Below are 21,219 nucleotides of genomic sequence, written 5' to 3'. Positions count from 1 at the left end.
GACAGACTTGGAAAGATCACACCAAACATCAACCTCTGAATAGTCTTTTAAATTCCAAATCACGACCAATTCCCTGATTATATGAATGCACAATGGTACATGAGCTGGTTTAATAAACATCAGCATCATTCTCATAAGCTTAAAAAAACCCAAACCAACCCAAACCCAACTCTCTAAATCATGATCAGCCAGCAGACAAAGATCTGAGTGACAGATAAAATTACAGAATAAAACCCAAAAAGAAAAGAATTTAACTTTCTGAAACAAGTGGAATATAAATCTTACTTTTGCCAAGTGCCTGTCTGTGTTAAGGACCCTACACATGACTGACAGAAAAAAAAATCTCAAGAGTCAATCAAATTTCAGGTTCTGATGCACCCCACAGATGTGAGAATAATGTGAACAACTTTCCATCCAAATAATTTGAAAATTTTCAATAGAGTTACTTCAAACTGAAAATAACAGTTGTAAATCTGCTGTAGCACAGAAAACTTCAACAGAAAACTAAAGCAAGTAACAGAACTGCAAACTAGAGCTTTTGGTAACCAAAATCCTCAAAACAAGCTGCACAAATAGAGAGAACACTCTGCTCACTTGGAGATTTTCTCTGTCATCTACTCCATACTAAGAAATAGAGAAATTAACTTTAAAAATGTTACCTTTTCTAATGACTTTTGTTTTTCCTTTCCTCTTCCTCATCTTTGCTTTTGCAGAAGTTTCACAGTAATTGCTGTTATTGGAATCACTCTCCGAGTCCGAGTCAGAAGAGTGCTGGAAGCTGGAGGCAGCTCCAGATTTGGAACTCCTCACAATCCTAGTGGGCACCAAGCTCTCCCACACAAAACTCTTCTCCTCCTCTCTGGCTTCTGCTTCAGATTCTGCTGTGTCTTCTAAATCACTCAAGACTTTTGCTTTTTTTAAAGGAGGAGACAGCGGGAGGCCAGAGGCTTTCTTGCCATTCCACCTGTCTGACTCGGAGTCCGCCTCATCCTCAGAATTGCTCGCTGCAGGCTTGTGATGTGCAGGTGTTGACTGGGCAGAAACCTTTTGGCTGCTCCCATCCTCAGAATTATGGCTTTTGGAGTCCTCCTCTGAAAGGTCCAAGGTGGGACTTTTCCCTTTGGGAGACGGAGAGCAGGCAGAACCCCAGAGCTGTTTGTGCCCGTTGGTCTGCCAGCTCTTCTGCTTGCTCTGCGTGTCAGGCTCAGAATCCGAGCTTCCATTCTCAGACTCGCTGACAACTTCCTTCGTGGAGCAGAGCAGCCAGCCTGAGAAAGACTTTTCCTCTTGGTGAGCTGCTCTTCCATTTCCTTATCACTCTCAGACTTTAGGCCTGCCTCATCCTCGGATCCCTCCAGCAGCATCCTCCTGGCGGCGGCCGAGGCGTTCCGGTGTGGCAGCTTCCTGTTCCTGCAGATCCCGATGCTTTCTGAGCTCGACACCTCCTCCTCCACGTCACTCATGAGCCGCAGTTTGTTGGCAGCCACAGCAGCGCTCCTGCGGGGGTTTTCCTGTGCCTGCCCTTGCTGTTGCTGAGGGACTCGGATGTCACTGCTGAAGTGTTCTCGGATTCGCTCCCGTATAACTTTTTCCGGACCGTTTTCCTTGTGTTCCCGTTCTCCTGAAGAAGTGTGCCTGTAAAGGACAGCAGAGATTTCTATCTGAAATATGAAATAGCAGTTTTGAGGTCTTGTCAAAACTAGGACAGGTTCAACCCACAGACATAGATGCATTCTTAGAAATATATTCCTAGAAATACATTCCTAGTGACAGTCAGGTGCTTTTGCTGTCATGAATTTCAGATTCACTCTGGTTTGTGAGAACTAGAACTTCTTTATGAAGTGCTGCATTTTTTCTTAAGATAATGTTGCAAGTCATTCCCTCTCACCAGGCTCTTGGTTTCTGTCCTCTTCCCTGAGTCATGAAAAAAATCTTTTAAAAAGTTGAGCGTAGTATTTGAAAGCTTCAAAATTAGCACCAATTAAAAAATGAGTATCTTACACATACAACAATTTAAAAAAATACTAACTCCACCCAGTTATTTTTATAAATATAAACACATAAATATAAAAACTTGGACTTTTCTTGCTGTTCTCAAGAATCTCCTGCCACCCTACCTGTCTGTTTCCTCTGAGCAGCCCTGTTCCGAGTCAGCCTGCGACTGCTGTTCCTCCTGCACACCCCATTGTGCAGGGGAGAGGATACAGGAGCTCCAGAACAGCCTTTGCTGTCTTCTGAGCTGCTTGAGGAGGATGAAGATGAAGAGGAAGTAGATGAAGAAACCCCAGAACCTTCTATTTCACTCTCTGTTAAAACAAAAAAGCATTTGGCAGTTAGAATTCTAAACAGCTTCCAGTTAAGAGTTATATTTGCTGATCCTGGAATCTTCAGAATTTCCTCACAATATCTTAAAATGCATTCTCATGACTGAATGTCTTACAGGGACTAAACTGATACCATCAACAAAATCCATATTCATGTAGTGTTCAGTGAAAGGAGCTTCTTTTCTTGTAAAGTTTCAGTTAAAATAAAACAGCTCTTTTCAAAAACTAGATTTAATTAAAAGCTTGTTAGAAAAACTCCAAGACACAGAACATTTTCTAACAGATTTTACCAGAAGTTGCATTCTGTCCTTTGAAATAAGCTGAATGTTTGTCAAGGGGAGGTGTAGGGAAAAAGACAGGAAAGTTTTGAAGTCTCAGAAGTGTCTATGTTTGCTAATTGTGGATGACAATTTTTATGTAACATATATATACATATATGGGCATGTAACCTGTATTTTATATAGTTTTAATATATATTATATATATATATATATATATATATATATAATATATATATATATAATGTATTTTATATCAATTATCAAATGCTCTGTGCTTCCCTGTTGATAGGGAAGTGTGTTTCCTGTTCTCTATCAATAAAAGTAAATCTACTGTATTCTACAAAACTTTCAAAGCAAAAAATTATATCTAGTACACAAATCCTTTTATACATCACTGTAAATAATGTAAGTGTCCAAAATCCAGTCAAACTCAAAATTCTGCATCACACAAACCCCCAAACCTCGTGTAAAAAAATTCTGTGTTAAAACCACGAAGCTCATTTAACAACCCAGAATGCAAATGGCAGCAACTCTAAATTCTGACCTGATGATAAAAGCAGAACAATTAGTTACTGTTGTGGATCTGGCTTTTCCCATTCCTCTCAAAGGATGCCAGGCAGGCAGAGTCAGAGGATTCTCCCGAGGAGCTCTGGTTGTAGGAGCCCGTGTTGGGTTTATGGCTTGGGACACAGGCGGCTCGGCTTGAGGTAGGCTGAGGAAAAGAATCTTCCTGCTCAGATTCAAGTTTGGCCTGAGACTTCAGTGGTTTCTGCTTCAGATTTCTAGTGAGAGCAAAAGTAGTAAAAGCAACAGAGGTTGTAAAACTAGAGAGAGAAGGTAATTATGTGTTTTAACAACATTTAATACGATTTTGTATTTCTGGGAGGGTATTTTATGACCTTATGGGTGTGGGACAATTTTAACTCTGGCAAGGATAAACATGAAGTATTTTCATTAAAATAACAATCTGCATTCCTAGGAAAGTCATACAAGAGAAACAATCTTTCTCTGCTCTGAGAAACAGAATTTAGTGGTGGATGTCCTCCAGATAATTCATGTTCTCTCATTTTCACTGCAGCAGCAGCCTCAATTCCTGTTGGATTCCCAGCCTTTGGTTAATTGCACATGAGCCTCCAACTAAATGCCATCCAGGCAAACATTACTCTACAATAAACTGAGTTCCCAACACATACAGAAAATGGAACCTTACAGACAGTTCACTGTTTAAAATAAAGAAAACCTCACTAAGTTGACCCTTTCTTACCCTCACAGGCCTGAGTGCTCCCTGCCATCCTGCTCAGTCCATTATTTTGCACCTACAGAACTGTTTTGTCAGGTTTTTCCTTACATTGCAGGTTTTCAGGACGTTCACACCAGGTGCACAAGGTAATAAATAAATAAATTCTGTTATCCCAAACCTCACTTCTGCTGTGTCCCCACTGAACACATAATTCTCCACATATGAGCACAAATGAGATTCAAAAGACAATTTTCTGCCTATCCTGGTGTGTGGTTATGTTAAAGTATAAAAGTAATCCCCTGAAATTAGATTTTTTTAATTAAAACTCTTACTCTTACCCTTTCCCTGCTAGAGAAGGAAGTCTGGACAGCAGCAAAGAGAAAAGCTCAGTTTCAGTAATTAGCACATTTAAATTTTGTCCCACATGCAGATTAAGAACAGCAGTTAATCCTGTCAAACAGCAGTTGTGTCCAAAGCTTGTTGCCTTCAAAAAAGAAAAGGCAAATCTGGCTCCAAAGGGAATGCTACAGCCAGTGACAATCTCCAGAAATTCCACAGGACTGACTTTATTCTGTACATAACTAAATACATAATTTATGCATATTTTCATCTTTGTAATATATCCAGCAAGTAAAACTTTGTTTCATTCCTCATTATTTCAGTTATATTTGATTTTCTGATTCAAATACTAAAGAAAAACCCCACTTTTTCTACTCTTGTCTCCTTGTATTTATCAGTTTTATATTACAAAAAAGCCCCTGGTTTTACTATATTTTTATGCTGAAAATGCATGCTACTGCATGAAAATTAAAAAAAAGTCTCACTGGGGTTACAAACCATTTAAAACCCCAACTGTTCCCCTCTTCACAGACTAAATGTGAGAGTCAATATGAATTATCAGCCAGCTGAGATAGATCTTTGATAATTTGATTACCTGAGCATTTTGGTGGGCTGCTGCAACTGAGCTTTGATTATTAAATCTTCTCGTGTACCTCTGGTTTCTCCGCAGCTTCTCGTTCTGTTTCTGCCCATTTTTGAAATCTGAAACAATTCTTCGGATTTTCTCTTCAAACAGTGCTGACAATCTCAAGGTCATACTGTAAATCTAGGTAAGGAAGTGGTTTCTATTAAAAACAGAGCCTTTGATCCAAGACTACTATTTGTAATATTAAAAACTGCACAGAAAAGCACTAGGAAAAGCACAGGCAGTCCTGTGTAACAGGAAATGAATACATTAAATATTTTTGTTCTGTTTCTCCCCACTGTCTATCCAACCAGCAGTTTTATCAAAAGTACTGATAAACAAATTGCAAAGTAAGATTTAATTTAATTAAGATGTTCACAAACCCACAGATATTAATAAGATTATAAGGTAGTATTATAATAATATTTTAAGATATTGTAACAGCTACCTTTGACTTTTTGTTTGGAGTATAAGATTTTGCATTACTGAATATCAGTCTGATATCCTTGCACAGTTCCATTGGAGTGTCATAATTCCCAGCTTCCAGAGTTTCCTTCACTGTACCAAAATCCATTGGAGTGTCTATAATATGTCTGTAATCCTATTTAAAAATATGAAAATAAAAAAGATTTCTGTGAAAGTATAAAGGGAAAAAAACAAATCGCTTTTGAATTTTATTTCTGTCATTTAGGAGTAGCTAAAATTACACAAATTATTTTCAGCCGCAGTGGAAAGAGAAGCACCACAGCAGAAAGCAACACTATGGCAGACAGGATGATTTAAAAACTCCTTTTCATTATCTCCTGAATTTTACTGTGAGAAACACAGATCTGGTATAAAAAAACAGCCAAAAAACGCTCCCAACACAAAGACCACACAAAAAAAAAACCCAAATCAAACCCCGTCAAAACATCTCAATCTTTCTTTCCCTCCCAATCCCATTCGTGTTTTTTTTAGAGAACCTCAAGATGTTTTTAAAACCTGAAGTGAGACTCAAACTCAAAATGTGGAGTCACCAGAAAAAGTTATAAATATGTATAAAGTGTTGTAAAGAAGTCTTTGTCCTTTAAATTACATTTGTTGGGTTTTTAGAGAAAAAAAAGAGACCAAGAGGGTACTAAGATTACCATGGACAGCTAAAAGAGAGGGAAAAAATTAAAATTCATAGCTCAGGCTCACTAAATAGATTTTAGACCTTCAAGAAAGTCATTTTAATCAAGAAAATACAGATATTTCTAAATAATTTCCCTTACAAGGCACAGTAAGGCAGCAAAAAAACCCCCCACAATCTATTAAAGCTATCAAGACTTACAGGATATTGATCCAAATCAACTGGCTGCCTGAAAGGTTCAGAATCCTCACACTGGAAAATTAAATTCACCAGTTCCATGCACTGCTTCTTCCAACAGTTTTCATCATAGCCACTTTTCAGGTTTTTTCCTTTTTAAAGCCCCGTCCCTTGAGGGGAAACACAACAACAACAAAGTTAGGGAAAGCATTACTGGAATACAGCAAGGAAAAAATTCAACTTGATCTGGGTTACAAGGTAAGGATTGGCCAACTCACTTTTCTTCTTCTGTATGATGTTCTTGGAACACATTTTTCATCATCCTGCACAAAATAAAATCATTTATCTTAAAAGTGATGTAGGGAAAAACGGGTGATGAAGGTTAAAAGGGTCATTAGATTTCAGACTGTGGTAAAATCCAATTTTTTTCTTAATTCTTTCAAAAAGACAAAAGATGACCATAAAAGAATACAAGACAGGATCTGGGAGACTTGGAAAGCAATCTTAGATAAGGACAAAAGCTGGTGTCTGGAATCTTCAGTGGTTTGAGAAAAGGAAAAACCACCAGCAGCAATTGCTATTAGAAGTTACTCAACAGCTTTGAACTTCAGTGAGCAAGTATTACCAGTAATGCAATTCACTGATAATAAATGACATAAAATATTCATCAAAATTCCTAATATAGTTCATGTTTGTATTAGCTACATAAATAGCTCAGCAATTTTGTCAACAATATTTGAAGATTGCTGGGGTTTTTTTTACCACCATGAATTAATGGAATTTTCCACAAAAAAAATCCCAACTTACCAGATCAGCATCATGACAATCTTGTTCATCATCTGTTGTGCTACATAGTTCAAAAATGTTTGTACAGTCCTGGTCACTGCAATGCAATTAAATCTCTGTTACTGGAAGAGCAAAAACAGAGCTGTTGTTTCCTAAATTAAACTCAGCCACAACCAGGTGCTCCATATAAAAGGGAAGATAGTAACTGAGTATTAAATAGAATATAAAAATTAGGATTAGGGATTTGAAAGGGGCCTGTCCAGCTGCAGGAAGGCTGCCCACACTCATTTCAAAATAAACCTCTCAGTTTATTTTAACCTTTCATTTAAGTCAGACAAGCTACAACAGCATTTTCTACCCAGGACAGCACAGAAGTTACTTTTTACAGGCTGAGCTGCTTAACACACTCACTGCCAAGTGACATTTTGGGGCTGTAACACCAGGGCAAAAGCTAAAATGCCTCTCTAAGCCAAACATTTCGGTATTTAAGGTAACACTCAGAATTATACACCTGTCCTTACAGTGCACTGAGAAGAGTCAAAGCAGGGCTCACCACAAAGGGATATTAAGCTGTTTTTACTTTCCACTGTTCAAAAGCATGAGGATTCAAGCAATATTTAGATTAAAATGCCACTTACTTGATAAACTTCAGGAGCTGGGTGGTGATTTTTTTTGCAGCTCTGGCAATAGCACTCCCAGGCTCATTGAAGGTTCTGGCATTGCTTTCAATGTATCTGACTTCCCAAACCAATGCTGAAATTCTCCTTCAGGTTAGAAAATATTGCACCTTTAATACTAAAGCAAAGCTTAAAACCAGGAAAAATTTATCTCTGTAATTTTCTCTCCATATTAGATTTAAATGTCCTCTGTTTTATGTCCCTTTAGGGCAGTCTCAAGCTTTTCCTTCACATGGAAAACCCAAGGAAGCAAAACCAACAATGTACATCTTCCACTGCTCATTTCCCCACACATTATTGATAATTAATCCTCAAACAGTTTGTGATATAAACTCAGTTAATTCAGCTGGCCAAGTAAACACTATAATTTGTTACCCCTAAATCATAAAATGCCACTGAAATTATCCCAAGGACTGTGGATTTCCTGGAATCTTTAAAAATACAAACATTTTTTAAAAGCTTACATTTGATCTATTCAAAAGGAGGGGGAAGAGTATAATTTAATCACTACTCTAAATTAGCACACTTCTTCTGGAAATATCAGAAGGTGCTTGTTACAAAGCCCTGAGAAATGGAACACAAGTTGAGTCATATCTGAGGAACTTTTAATTAATAAATACAAAGCACAAGCAATTAAAAAGGAGTGACAAGAGCTTTGTCCAATTACATTTTTAAAGACATCCCAGCTATGATATCCATTTCTGTTTCCCTTAAATACCATACTTTGAGGCCAACTGACCACTGAGAACAGTGCCCCTGTAAAATAACAGATTTGAGAAACTGCTACAAATTGAAATTATAACTTGATAGGAATGAGCTGCCACAAACACGTAATTTCATTTTTACAACTCATTTTCCCAGCTCCTTACTTATACCTGTGAAACAAAGACACCCCAAGTCTGCAGTTCTTCACCTACAGAATTTCCATTTATTCCCAAGACCTTTTTTCCATCTTGTACAGGAGGAAAATTAATATTAATGCCTCTTCATTGTATTTACAGACACACTGAATGCAGGTCCAGATGGAGAATACTCAAATTTATTTTCAAGCTATGGCTGACCAGCACATCCAGCAAACCACAGCTCTGTCATCATAACACTCCTCCCTCTTTCTCTTCTGTAGGTTTTTATCATTTAAAATGCTGCTGTTAATATTTAACATTTCATCTCTGGTGTTTAAGCTCCTTTCTGAAAATAGCAAGAGCTTAACCTTCTTCAAGTTCAAAGTAACTGAAGGACAACACTTCAAAATCTGAATTGTCATCAGCACTGAAGTAACTTCAGGGAGTTTTGTAGTATTTGCTGACTTCAAACAGTGAATTTCTCAAAGAAAGAATGTCAGACTAAAATTAATAACAAACTAAAAGAGCTAAACTAACTCAGAGCAAGAACTCCTCTCAGTTTTGCCATCTCTCTTCAAAGCAGCGACAGGTTTTATTGTAATTTTATATGAAATATAAAATAATATATGAATATATGAAATATAATATGTAATAATTGTACTTATTTCATATTATTAATTCCTTACACTTGTAAGCATTTTGTTTATCAAATGTTAGTAATTGATTTCTAAAAAAAAGGCTCTTTTCCCAAACCAGCTAAGTGGAGGGGCCATTAAGGTTTGCTCTCCAAAAAAAAAAAAACCTCCCATTCAAAGGTTTCCTCCCAAAATTTGCCCTAAACCAAAACAACTGTAATTCAAAATTGTGATTCAAACCCACTGCAGAGTCCCCAGAGGAGTCTCCCCTGGCAGCACTGACCTGTAGAACCTGTTGGCCAGGCGGGTGCGGATGGTGGTGAGGTCCGTGGGGTACGCGACCACCGTGCAGTATTTGGGGTACGTGCACAGGTCCACTGGGCCAGCAAAAGCTGCTGAGATGTCTGGTGAAAAACAGCAAGAACAGCAAAATTCAACTGTTTGACCTCATTTTTAGGCCTTCCAGTGCCTGAAGGAGCTGACAGGACAGAGAGACAATTCCCAAGGGATGGAGGGACAGGACAAGGGGGAATGGCTTCCCAGTGCCAGAGGGCAGGGCTGGGTGGGATTTTGGGCAGGAATTGTTCCCTGGCAGGGTGGTGAAGCCCTGGCACAGGGTGCCCAGAGCAGCTGTGGCTGTCCCTGGAAGTGTCCAAGGCCAGGAACATGGAGCAACCTGGGATAGTGGAAGGTTGGCTTCCCAGTCCCTCCCATCCCCTTCTATCTCCAAATCCTGTAGGTCTATGACAAGTGAACTGGGTGTTATAAAACCAAAGATGTATAAAATCATAAAGATCTCAGTACAAGACACAAACCACTGCACAGAAAAACATTTGCTCAATAAAGTACTTTGTCACAGGGAATTTTTTTCCAAGATGCCATGGATATTCCAGGCTCTGTTCACAAATGTAACATCAGGAGAAAACCACCTGAAGCTCAGCTCACACTCACCAAGAGTCATGAGCTGATCAATCCCACGGATAATCCGTTCACAGGCCTCATCCCGGGACTTCATCCCCCACTCCCCCTCCTGGGGTTTGTACAGCAGCTTCTCCACCTCCTCCAAAGTCACAGAGACACTGGCTCCTAATTCTTCAGGCTGATCAACTGCAGACAGCAAAGTGGGCAAGGAGTGACAAGATCAATTGTTGAGCACTCACAGTTATTATTAAATAATTGTGTGCTTGCAACTGACAAGGAAGATCCTTGCCTTGAAGTAGTATAATGCTAAGGCTATAGGAAAAAATGACAGAAAAAGGGTACAAACAGCAAAATGTTGTAAATTCTGTTTTTCTGCAGTTTTGAATTAAGTTTATTATGTTTTTGACTGCTTATTCAGTAACTACTTCCTCAGTATCTTCCAACCTTTCCTCCCTCCTCCCAGCTGGTACTGACAAGTACTGGAAAAGTGAAATTTTAAGACAAACCACAAATGTCACTCTTTTATTTACAGATAATCTGGATTTGACCAGCAAACTTTATAAATTGTTCTTTTTAAACTATGTGCAGTAAGCATTTGATGGCTGAAAATTATTTTATTTACATTCTTATTGAACTCCCCTGGTATTACAGTATTCTACAACAAATTAATAGTTTGAATCTTGAGCTGTTTTATGAAACCAGAATTTGGAAGTAGCAGGTTTTATTTTGCAAGTCAGAGCTACACTGACTTACAGAATGAAGTAGAAGTATTTTTCTTCAAAATTACCCTGGAAGATGCAAAAGGAAAAAAAAAATAGGTATATTCAAATTATTTCACTAAATTTGAATCAAGACAGAAATCACCTCAGGTACACTACCTGCATGAAACAAAGAACTGGAAAGAGAGAAAAGCACATTAAACTGTTTTATTAAAGGGCTTCTACCTACCATTATCAGGGACTGGTTCCATGTCCCACGGGCTCAGCTTTTCAATTTCACCATTGTCCCATCTGATTCACCAAGTAAAAAAAAGGAAAATAATAATTTAAAGTTACCTTGACTCAGAAGTGTTTCCTCCAAGCATATTTAAATCTATAAGCACATTTAAATTACAGCTATTTGTAGGTATTGACAAAATGCACTATAAAAACATGTACATAAACAAAGGCATTGGTTTACAATCAGTAAAAAGGAAACATTCTTCATAATCAATTTCAAATTAAAATTGGGCTCCTGATTTTGCCTGTATGCAACTACTCAATGCATAAATCAATTTTACGGAGATTGTATCAAGAAGAAAAATAAGCTGCACATTTGGAAAAGTGAGATAACCTCACGGGGAAGATTTGAGAAATAGACAGCAGAGGATTTTTCTTGCTGATCACAGCAGGAGTTGTGCAAGTCCAAGCATTAGGGGACAAGAGGAAGTGAGGAATTTCATGTGCTAGCATGCAAATTTATTGGGCAAAGGACATTAAAACGAAAAGAATAAATATAAAATGAAGAAATTGAAGTTAGTTAAGGTCCAAGACAATGCAAAAGCAACATAAGTGCTACTGACAGATCTGGATATTCACTCTGATATTGAACTCTTAGGTGTGAACATTATTCTGAGATCTCTCCAAATCCCATCACATTTGGGCAGATTTTTACATGTTTTTAAAAAGACAGAAAATACCAATGAATTTTGCAATTTTCAAGGTAAAAAAAAAAAAAAAATCTGACTGGATCATCTTCATGCCTCACTGATCCAGAGAGGCAGAAGTACCCTGTATGCAGTACTGGATCCTTCCTACAGCTGGATTAATTCCATTTTTAGTTTTCATTACAAGCACATAGCAGAAACAAACAGATCAGACTGAAGTTCACAAATTTCCCTCCAGAGCTTTGCCAGCAGTTTCCTGTCAGAGTTCTCCAAATTTCTGGGTCTACTTCTAATGCCTTAATAAACTCAGATATTTGGATTAATGCCTCCTGTGTATTTCTTTCAAACCAACTGGAAACTGAAATGATCCTGCTTAGAGTATTTTATAACTAAAGCCCTGCTCTGGCAGAAGCAGCTCTCTGTTGTTTTGGATTTCCCAATGCCTTAGGAAAACTTGGATCATTCAGCCTGTTTGGATTTTTATGAACTAAGAGTCCTAAAGGTTGATCTGTTCAGTTCTCCTCCCTAGTTATTGTACAATACTTCACAAGTTGTTGATATTCACAAATGGATATATTAATTCATAATTTTGCATGTAAGACTTTATCAAGAGTTGACTGTAACTTAAACCTCACTTAGTTCTGCTTAAGTTTCACTCACCCAGGTAATGCAACTTCATAATAAATCAAGCTGCTTCTACACAAACACCTATTATTGTCTTGCCAATAAAATAACAAATAAATTGAAAATTATCTTCAATTAATTTATTTTCCATACAACAGTAACTGCGATAAGTTGAAGTAACCAAGTCACAAAACCTAAACAGAGCTGCCAAACGCTCCAGATATTTTCATATACAAATCTTAGGATTCTGCTCTAGAAGAGCTGTATGTGAGGCCAGATAGAATAAAGTCCTTTTGGAAAGGGATCTTAAGGAACACAGCATTCCTTCCTTCAGAGCAGCTCTACTTTTCTGTCAAAGGCTGATGCATTAAAATACTGAAATATCCTTTAGGTTTTACAGGAGAAAGGAGCCCAGGAAATTGGCACCAGGCTTTTCTTCATAACTGGAAGCTTGATTTGGAACTGGCCAAGAAAAATCCAAAGCCCAGCTGAACCTGCTCCTAAGGACCATTTGTGGTACACAATAGAACACATGGAGTGGATGGAATATGGAAGAGAAGGTAACTGGCAAGAATTTCAGTCTGGGAGTTACTTCCACCTTCCCACCAAGGAAAATTAGTGAGAGAGAAGACATGGACATGAGACAAGGAACCAAAACATGTAACACAATCTGGGCAGTCTCTCTCATTCGATTTGATTAGCTGTAAAATTTCCCTTCTTAGTGGTGAGCAAGAGGTTCAAATGCCTTTGAGTGAAAAAAGCAATTAAGAAGTCCTCCAACAATGAGACTGTGACTATTAAATGCACTGTATAAGACAGGAGAACTCTCTCTGGGCATGATGGAAACAGGAATATTGAATATTCACTGTTTATTCTCCTTACAGTCCTTCCTTGCTGGGGGAAACCAAACCAAGCAAAATCCCAGAATGATCCCTTCAGTGCTTAAAGGAGGTGACAAGAAGGCTGGAGAGGGACCTTCACAAGGGCATGGAGTGAAGGACAAGGGGGAATGGCCTTAAGCTCTAAGAGGAAAATGTTAGATTAGGTATCAAGAAGGAATTCTTGACTCTGAGGGTGGTGAAGCCCTGACACAAGTTGCTCAAAGAAGCTGTAGCTAACTCATCCCTGGAAGTGTCCAAAGCCAGGCTGTTTGGAGCTCTGGGACAGTGGAAGGTGTCCCTGCCCATGGCAAGGGATTGGAACAAGATGATCTTTAAGGTCCCTTCCAACCCAAACCATTCAGTGATTCTATTCCAGACAGCTTGGAGAGGGTAGGACAAGGTCAATATGCTGAGTCTGAACACTGAAGTCCAGAGATATCTTTGTTTGCCGTTCCCCTCCTTTGTGTGAAGGCTTTTTGTTGATATGAAAAGGATGCACAGTGTGAAAGACAAAGTGTGAGGACTCGAGGCATAAGGACCTCAATGTCAGCAACCACAGAGGAGATTCAACATCCCCAAACCAACTATCAGTGCAGACCAATAATTAATGTTCACAGAAAACTGCAATGCTTGCTTTGTGGAAGGGACCCAGAATTACTCAGTACAGGAAATGTGAAGAGGTCAACAACTGCTTTCACCATACTACTGCTCATTAACTAGTTGCCACAAATTATTACATTCCACACTGTGCTACAGCAGCAACTTAAAACCATTAAGAAGTGACAATACCAAGAGTAAAATAATTTAAGTTAACAATTTATGCATTCTCATAGCAATGAGGCAGATGTGTGAGAGCAAAGGCACTCTAGTAAGGCTGTGAATAAAACCTTTTCGTACTCACTTGACACTGTAACACTGGAAGTGGCTGTCTGGATACTGAGGCTGGTAAGGTTCCTGCCCCAGCACTGTCCCAAACCACCAGGCATCATCAATAATGGAGCGGAACCTGTCGGCTGCAGCAAACACAGAGACTCCTGAGAGGATTGATTTAACTCTGTGGCTGCCACAGGCAATCAGAAAAAAACTTCTGATAAATGTACTGCTTGATTTCTCTTCATAACTGAAGTTCTAGACCCACTGACATGTAAGTCTGTTATTTAGCTTTAAAATAGAAAAGGGGAACATAACAGTCTGGGTATGTATTTTGGTGACTGTATTTACATCTACTGCAGTCCCTCCAAGGTTCAGGTTTCTGACTCTTGCCTAGCAGGGAACCCTCTGACCCTACAAAGGGCACACGCAGCAATTGGCCAAGGACACATTGGTGATTTCAAAACTGTTCAGTCCAGCATTCAGCAAACACTTACAGGCCTGCCAGTTCCTCTGCCGGGCTTCGTCGTAGAACTGACGTAAGATAAGGAAGTCGATGACGTCTGGCATGTCGTGGTACCTGGATAAAAAAAATCATCTCTCACCTGTGTCTCAGGGCTTTAGGAGAAGAGAAACATATTCTTGAACAACTTTCAGGGAACTAAAACTGCACATACCTGATGGAAAATGATTTGTCTGTGTGTTTCCCAGTGGCATGGTCTATAAAGGCGAGCTTGAGGCAACACAACGTGGGAGGACCGACTTCGTATCTAATTCCAACAATTTTTACCAATTCCTGATCCTACAGGTAAGAACAAACAGCTTCAGCAAGTTTTATCTTAGGGACCATGCAGACAACTGTTAGTTAAACAGTAATTAACCAACTGTACCCACATGCACAATACTGAATTAGATTTGAGATTTCAGTGGAAGGCAGTCTGTTAGCCTTAGGATTTTAACACAGCTATTTCATTTGGCTTCCCACAGAAAATTCTGAAGACAATCTGATAACTGCACACACTTTTCCCATTGAGAAATACTAGTAACCTCTTGCAAAGAGATTAATAAGACTCTTCAGTCACAGACTCTGTTATAAACCCACAGAACCTTCAGTGCAGACCTACCCTAAGCACCACTTTTCTCCAAGGCTCTTTGTGTGGATTCAGTTCATAAATGTTATTTCTTCTCACTGCTTCGATGTAAGCCTCGTGTCCTTGTCGGAAATATATCACCTAAAACAACACCCCACCAAGCCCAAACAGTGAATGTTTTCTTGTATTTAGCAATTACAATAATCACAAGCACTGGAAGGTTTAAATCCACGTTCATACCTCATCCCCCATCTGAGGGACAAACGGGGACCTCCGGAGAGCCGTGTCTGTGATCCAGACTGGAGGGTGCCAGTCGTAAGACAACTCCAAGTTCAGTGGTTGTGCTGCAGCATCAGCCTTCACAAAATCAGACAAAATGGACATGAATGCTAAACAAATGGTTTCATTTTGACTTGGCAGACAACAGCTTAACTTATAAAGGATTAATCTGCAGCATTTCCAAACAGTATTAGCAGAATTCCTCTAAGGCTTTCCTTGAGTTGTATCTGTATTTATAATTCTAATAGTAAGCATTCCTTTCCTACCTGGAGATTTTAGGGAGCAAGTTGTTATTATGGATGGAGGTCTTAGCAGAAAGTTTTATAATCTAGATGACAGTCTCAGTACCCAATTAAAAATTAATCAAGCTGCAAGAAACTGTTTGATTCTACTTAGAAGAAATAGAGTAATTACAGTAATTTATAAAAAATTTTAAAATTTGACCTAAGTATAAAATGGCCACCACCAATGCAGTGACTGTGTCCCTTATGCATTAAAACAGGTAAAAACCCAGACAGTTTAAACAAGGCAGAGTGCCACAGAATGGGCTGGGTTGGAAAGGACCTCAAAGATCGTCCAGTTCCACCTCCTGCCATGGGCAGGGACACCTTCAAATATCCCAGGCTGCTCCAAGCCCCAATGGCCAACATGGCCTTGGGCATTGCCAGGGATTCAGGGGCAGCCACAGCTTCTGTGGACAACATGTCCCAGTGCCTGACCACTCTCAGAGTCAAGAATTCCTCCCTAATATAACCTAACCCTGCCCTCCTTCAGTTTAAAGCCATCCCCCTCTTGTTCTATCCCTTGGAAATAGTCTGATATTCTGTACCAATATTTATTTAACACATTTCCCCTTTAATACCATCAACCTTGAGAACCCTTTTCATTTGGAATACAGATTCTTCCCTACAAAGCAGCAGATCCCTCACAGTGGGAATCCCAAATCAATTCCATGTACCCTGTGTGTGGTGACAAAGACCCTCGGCTAACGGCAGGAACAATTATTTCACGCATTTCTAACGCAGAGACCTAACCCCTAGGAGAGAAATGAATAGAACACTGCGCAGAAAAAAACCCCAAAAAACTGTACCTCCTCCTGCTTTTTCGGTTTGGGTTTTTTCCTCCTCTTCCTCCTTCTCCTCTTGGGAGGAGAGGATTTCTCAGCTGACACCTCCTCCTCGGAGGTGCTGCAGTAGCGGAGCGCTTTCCTGCGCGAGGTGCGCACCGGCGGCTGCAGGTTGATGCCGGCGTCGGCGATCCAGTCGGAATATCTGCTCGAGGAATCGCTGTCCACACGGGGCAGGGCAAACACAAACACAGCCAAGCTCTCAGTACTTCACAGTACTCAATTCTGAACACCCTCAGGATTTCTATGTATATACACAAAGATTTATACCAAGCAATGTATCTTTGTATATATTGCTAATATAGAAATAGCAGTATTTGCTATTCTGATAGCAAATGTTGTTGAAAGCAACTTCAAAACCACTTTGCCTTGTTTGTAACCGTTACTTGATTTGAAGCTTAACAAGTCAATTTTTGGGAGAATCCAGTAATTCAAAGCGCATTTCTTTAAACAGCTAAAGTCTGGTGATTTCTAAAATCAGTAATTTTATCCAAGAAAGCTGTGCCATGGAATTCTGACTAATCAGGAGCCCTCCCTTACGAATACATGAACCAAATGCTGCTTGAATTCTTTACACTGATTCAAATCTCATCTACATTCCCTCTGACTATTTTTTATTTCTAGTACCACAGAACTCTAATAGAATATCTAAAATTAACCAAAAATGAAGTGATTAAAAACTTATCTATAACAGTTCTACATAAATTAGAAATTTTTAGAAATTCAGAGTTTTAATTTTTTTTTTAAGAGTAAGGAAAAAAAAAAACAACAAAACCCAAAATTCCCCAAACAAAGTTGGGGGAAAAAAAACCCCCACAAATGAAATTTTTCATTCCACCAAAACACACTATAGAAATACTCCAGACTCTCGTCTCTCTTTGCCATATGGCAAAAAATCAGTGGGGCCTGGAGTTACATTAGAAAATAGAAATGTTTTGGTGAAATGGAACAGTAAATAACAATACAATGTGTCAGTGAAGTATAGGAATTATACCTCATATGACTATTATTTTTATGATTATTATTACTATCATGATACGATCACACCTGAAGTACAACAGAGCTTTCTTGCAACTCTTAATTTGTAAAAATCCAAAACTCATTATGAGATGTGTTTTTTCACTTACCTAGAACTATTGCTGTTGCTTTTCTTGTCACTTCTCCACTCTTCCTCTTCATCAGATGAACCAGAGTCCTCACTTTCTTCAGCTTCCTAAAGTTAAAAATACAAACTCAACCCAAACCCATGTTTTAAGGGTGTGAAACTTAAAAACATGCTGTCCATTTTATCAAATTACAAAGAAGTTTGGTAAAAAGTTGTTAAAATGGAAATCAAAATAATCAGGTCATGTAAAACGTGCAAAATCTGACTGACAGGGAAGAATTTACATTACAAAAGGAACAGATCAAGACAGTCACATCTTCTCTCCACACACAAGGGGATATTCTGTCACTGCTATGATTTTTTTTTTTTTAATTAGTTATGCAAGTTGGAATCAGATGAGGGTGTTTTTTCCCCCTCATAGTATCAACTGACTGACCAAGTACTAACTGGAGTACTCATGCATGTATTTAAATGCAATACTAAACAGCAGAGACACCCCAAAATATATTATGATTTTACTAATTTCCTGATTGCTGCTTATTAGCTATTTGCATGAATATTATGTTTTAAATGTGTTTTCCATAACTGAGTCAGTATGATGCATGGCTCATGTGTCAAGCAAAAAAATTAAAAAATAGGAAAAATCCCATGAGATTTCAATTGTAGCTTCAAGTGTTTGAATTAGTCCAGGTGACTGTCATTTTCAGAGTAACAAAGCTAACAGTCCTCTCACTAAAACCTTTCCATACACTGTGTTGATGGACAGTACTCACTGAAATTCTCATTCAGTTGAAGTGATTTGTTTTTAGCCACTCTGAAATTCTTCATTAAGAGGCAAGGAAAGGAGAGTCAATTTCCAAGGAATTCCACTCCTCACCTCACTTGCAAGACTTCCTGATTTCCCTTTTATTCACTGTTTTTCCCTAACAAACTGACTGCTCCAACAAGTCTGAGCTTCTCTGCTCCTTCCACTTCTCCCTCTGCCAGTTTGAAACGATTTCCTTGTGGGCAAGGCAACACAAAGGCAGTTCTATCACCCACTTACAGTCTGGTAACACATCAGACACAAACAAAAAGCTCCTGCTACCCACAGAGTCCTGTGCCACCCCAGCCCAAGAGGAACAGACCCCTGTGGAAGAATCACATTTGGAAGAACCTTCAAAATTTCCAGAGAAATGCATTAAAACACATTAAATCTCCAAACGTCACCTGAAGCCAACCAACTGTCCATCAGATTTTTGCCCTGGGCTGTGGATTTGATTTAGGAGATCCTCAGCAAAACCAGCTGAACCATTTCTAATCTGACAGGAAATACTGTCTTTATTAAAGTAACACAACAGGTTTGGGAAGTGCTAATAATGATGATGTTTACAGAAATACTTTCTCTGGAAATAGAAAAGGTAGGGGTTTTTGTTTGCTTGTTTAACAGAGAAAAGGCACATCTACGTGGAATTTCATTTATTGAGCAACTCAGGCTCAGTCCAAACTCAGAACTCACCTGCTCTATGAAGCCAAAGCAGTTGTCCCTCTCCTCCTCAGAAGACTCCAGCTGTTCAATGTTGTTCCGTGTCCTGTAGTTGGAATATTTCCGTCTGTGCAGTCGGCGCTTTGACTGGATCAGTGAAGACTCAGAATCACTCTAATTTATAAAGAAGGGAAAGGAGTTAAAGAAAAATATATATCTGGCAACTTTTTATGAGGGGGAAAGGGTGGCTAAAAGCACTGGTGAACGCAAAAACTGAAACAGCATTATTAAGTTAGAAGTCCCTTTCACAAGAAGTAATTTTCATGTAAGCCCCAAGTTCAAACTTTGCTGTTCCAAATTTAAGATTTATTAATTGTTCTAAGCAATTTATAAACTCTTTATAAACTGCTGTGGCAGCACCGTTCACATCACCTGATAAATGTATTTACAGAATCGAGGCATTAATTTCCTACAATGTGTACTTATAAAAGCAGAGAATGGTTTGGATGGGCAGAGACCTTAAAGATCACCTTGTCTGAACCCCCAACTCCCCTCAGTAAAGAGGATCGTGCAGTAGAATTCTTGTGTCAAAGTGATTTGTACTCAAAGACACAGCAATCAGGGAACAAACTTATAAAAACAGCACAACAACCCATGTTTTCTTCTTGCCAATCTCTCTCATAAAACAGGTAATGAGAAAAGCACTTGAAAGGAGGGAAGTCTGAAGAAGTTTCCCCACACACAAAACTATCTAAAGTAAAATGACAAGGAACAGCAACATAACCTGTGATTCCTCAAGTATAGGGCCTTGAATGCTCTCAGGGCTTTGAGCAGGACTTGCCACAGTTGTGTAACCAGAACAGCCTGAAAGCCACCCTGCCTGTAGAAATTACTCCCAAATACCTCACATAGAAGCAGGCAAGACTGAAAGCAGAAAGAATTCCAGGTATCCATAAAAATCAATCAAACCTTGTCCTGCAATAATTGGGAACTGAATCATCAGAGTCCTTGGAAGACCACAGCAGAAATCTCTGCGTTTATTTTCGACACCACCACTTGTCCTTGGGCACAGAATGCTCACTTTTCCAGAAGCTGCCACCTACCTTCTCCAGTGACTCAAATGACTTTTTCTTCTCTGTTGCATAAAGATCTCTCTCTTCTTCCCCTTTTGCAATCCGATATTCTTCCTGTTTCCTGCAAGAAAGCCATGAAAATCTAATTCTACATCTGTTTTGACAATGCTGGTCCTTTAAGGGATCTCCTTCACACCCAACTCCATTCCATTTTTAATTTCAGATGTTATTGTTCCTCAGTTAACTTGAAACCATCCTATCCAGGTAAGAATAAATAATATGAATGCTAATAAAGTCTTCCTTCCAAACATCAAAATAAAATTTCAGTTTTTAACCTCATTTTTAATTCACATTTTTCCATTTGCAATCATTCTATCTCCCAACACTGGGAATGCTTCTTAAAACCTTCAGAGATGTGGCATCATCTATGGTCGTGGCTTTACTAATTCTCCTTTTCATAAATAATACTGACAGTACTTTTGAAAGCAACTGGTTTAGCATTTCAAGGGGTTATAACTCATCACCTCCAAAAGTCGCACATAGAGCACAATGTCACCCAGCTCTTCCATGGAAATTAATTCAAGCTGTATCTTTTATTTTGGAGAAAGCAAGAAGCTAGGTGACCTAGCTGGCCTGGAGATGACTTAAAATATTGCAATAGGGGAGAATCATTCAACTGGATAACTGCCCTTTCTTCTCACTGAATGGACCTTACAAACTTCTAGCACATCTCTCAATGCTGAACTATTCCAACAGCATCCATTTCCACCTTTGGTGTAACAGCAATCAGTTTAGACAAACCAAGCTGCTGTGCTGTCCCTAGTACTGCCTTAAGTTTTAGCTTTTATGTTTTTCAGATTCTCTTCTGCATTAGCCTATAACTCTGAACTCTATATTATATAGAGTGTTAGCAAACTCTCTTCACATTTTGGTTAGACTAAACAATCCTTCTGGGCCTGGAAACCAAGGTGACACCAGCTGCCTCAGGCCCTGAAAAGTATAAACAAAAGTGAATTGTGGGGAGAAGCAAACCAGGGGGAAATGACTTCATTACCTGAAGTTAAAATTGCACAATTAACCTCTGATATGCAAACAGACCAAA

At 38.9% G+C, this 21,219-nt stretch overlaps 1 protein-coding gene and 1 long non-coding RNA gene across 2 annotated transcripts in view; one reads left to right on the top strand and one right to left on the bottom strand.

The window, feature by feature from the left end:
* The window catches only part of LOC136358216 (uncharacterized), a 234,548-nt gene that overhangs the window by 117,758 nt on the left and 95,571 nt on the right, over positions 1-21,219 (top strand). The gene's annotated exons all lie outside the window — the stretch shown is intronic.
* The window catches only part of BRWD1 (bromodomain and WD repeat domain containing 1), a 43,562-nt gene that overhangs the window by 5,572 nt on the left and 16,771 nt on the right, over positions 1-21,219 (bottom strand). Inside the window, 26 exon segments of the mRNA XM_066314167.1 lie at positions 660-1,241; positions 1,244-1,507; positions 1,510-1,635; positions 2,118-2,304; positions 3,137-3,199; positions 3,201-3,387; positions 4,780-4,802; positions 4,804-4,950; positions 5,258-5,410; positions 6,122-6,252; positions 6,255-6,267; positions 6,376-6,420; positions 6,905-6,980; positions 7,522-7,647; positions 9,321-9,441; positions 9,989-10,144; positions 10,907-10,968; positions 14,010-14,121; positions 14,476-14,558; positions 14,656-14,780; positions 15,103-15,210; positions 15,310-15,426; positions 16,439-16,634; positions 17,602-17,687; positions 19,078-19,218; positions 20,148-20,238. Coding sequence (XP_066170264.1) covers positions 660-1,241; positions 1,244-1,507; positions 1,510-1,635; positions 2,118-2,304; positions 3,137-3,199; positions 3,201-3,387; positions 4,780-4,802; positions 4,804-4,950; positions 5,258-5,410; positions 6,122-6,252; positions 6,255-6,267; positions 6,376-6,420; positions 6,905-6,980; positions 7,522-7,647; positions 9,321-9,441; positions 9,989-10,144; positions 10,907-10,968; positions 14,010-14,121; positions 14,476-14,558; positions 14,656-14,780; positions 15,103-15,210; positions 15,310-15,426; positions 16,439-16,634; positions 17,602-17,687; positions 19,078-19,218; positions 20,148-20,238 — 3,521 coding nt within the window.

Source organism: Sylvia atricapilla, chromosome 2 (genome assembly GCF_009819655.1).
Source record: "Sylvia atricapilla isolate bSylAtr1 chromosome 2, bSylAtr1.pri, whole genome shotgun sequence".
In the NCBI taxonomy this organism is placed as follows: Eukaryota; Metazoa; Chordata; class Aves; order Passeriformes; family Sylviidae; genus Sylvia; species Sylvia atricapilla.
Note: the sequence above shows the minus strand (reverse complement) of the source record. Positions and strands in the feature narration are given on the sequence as shown.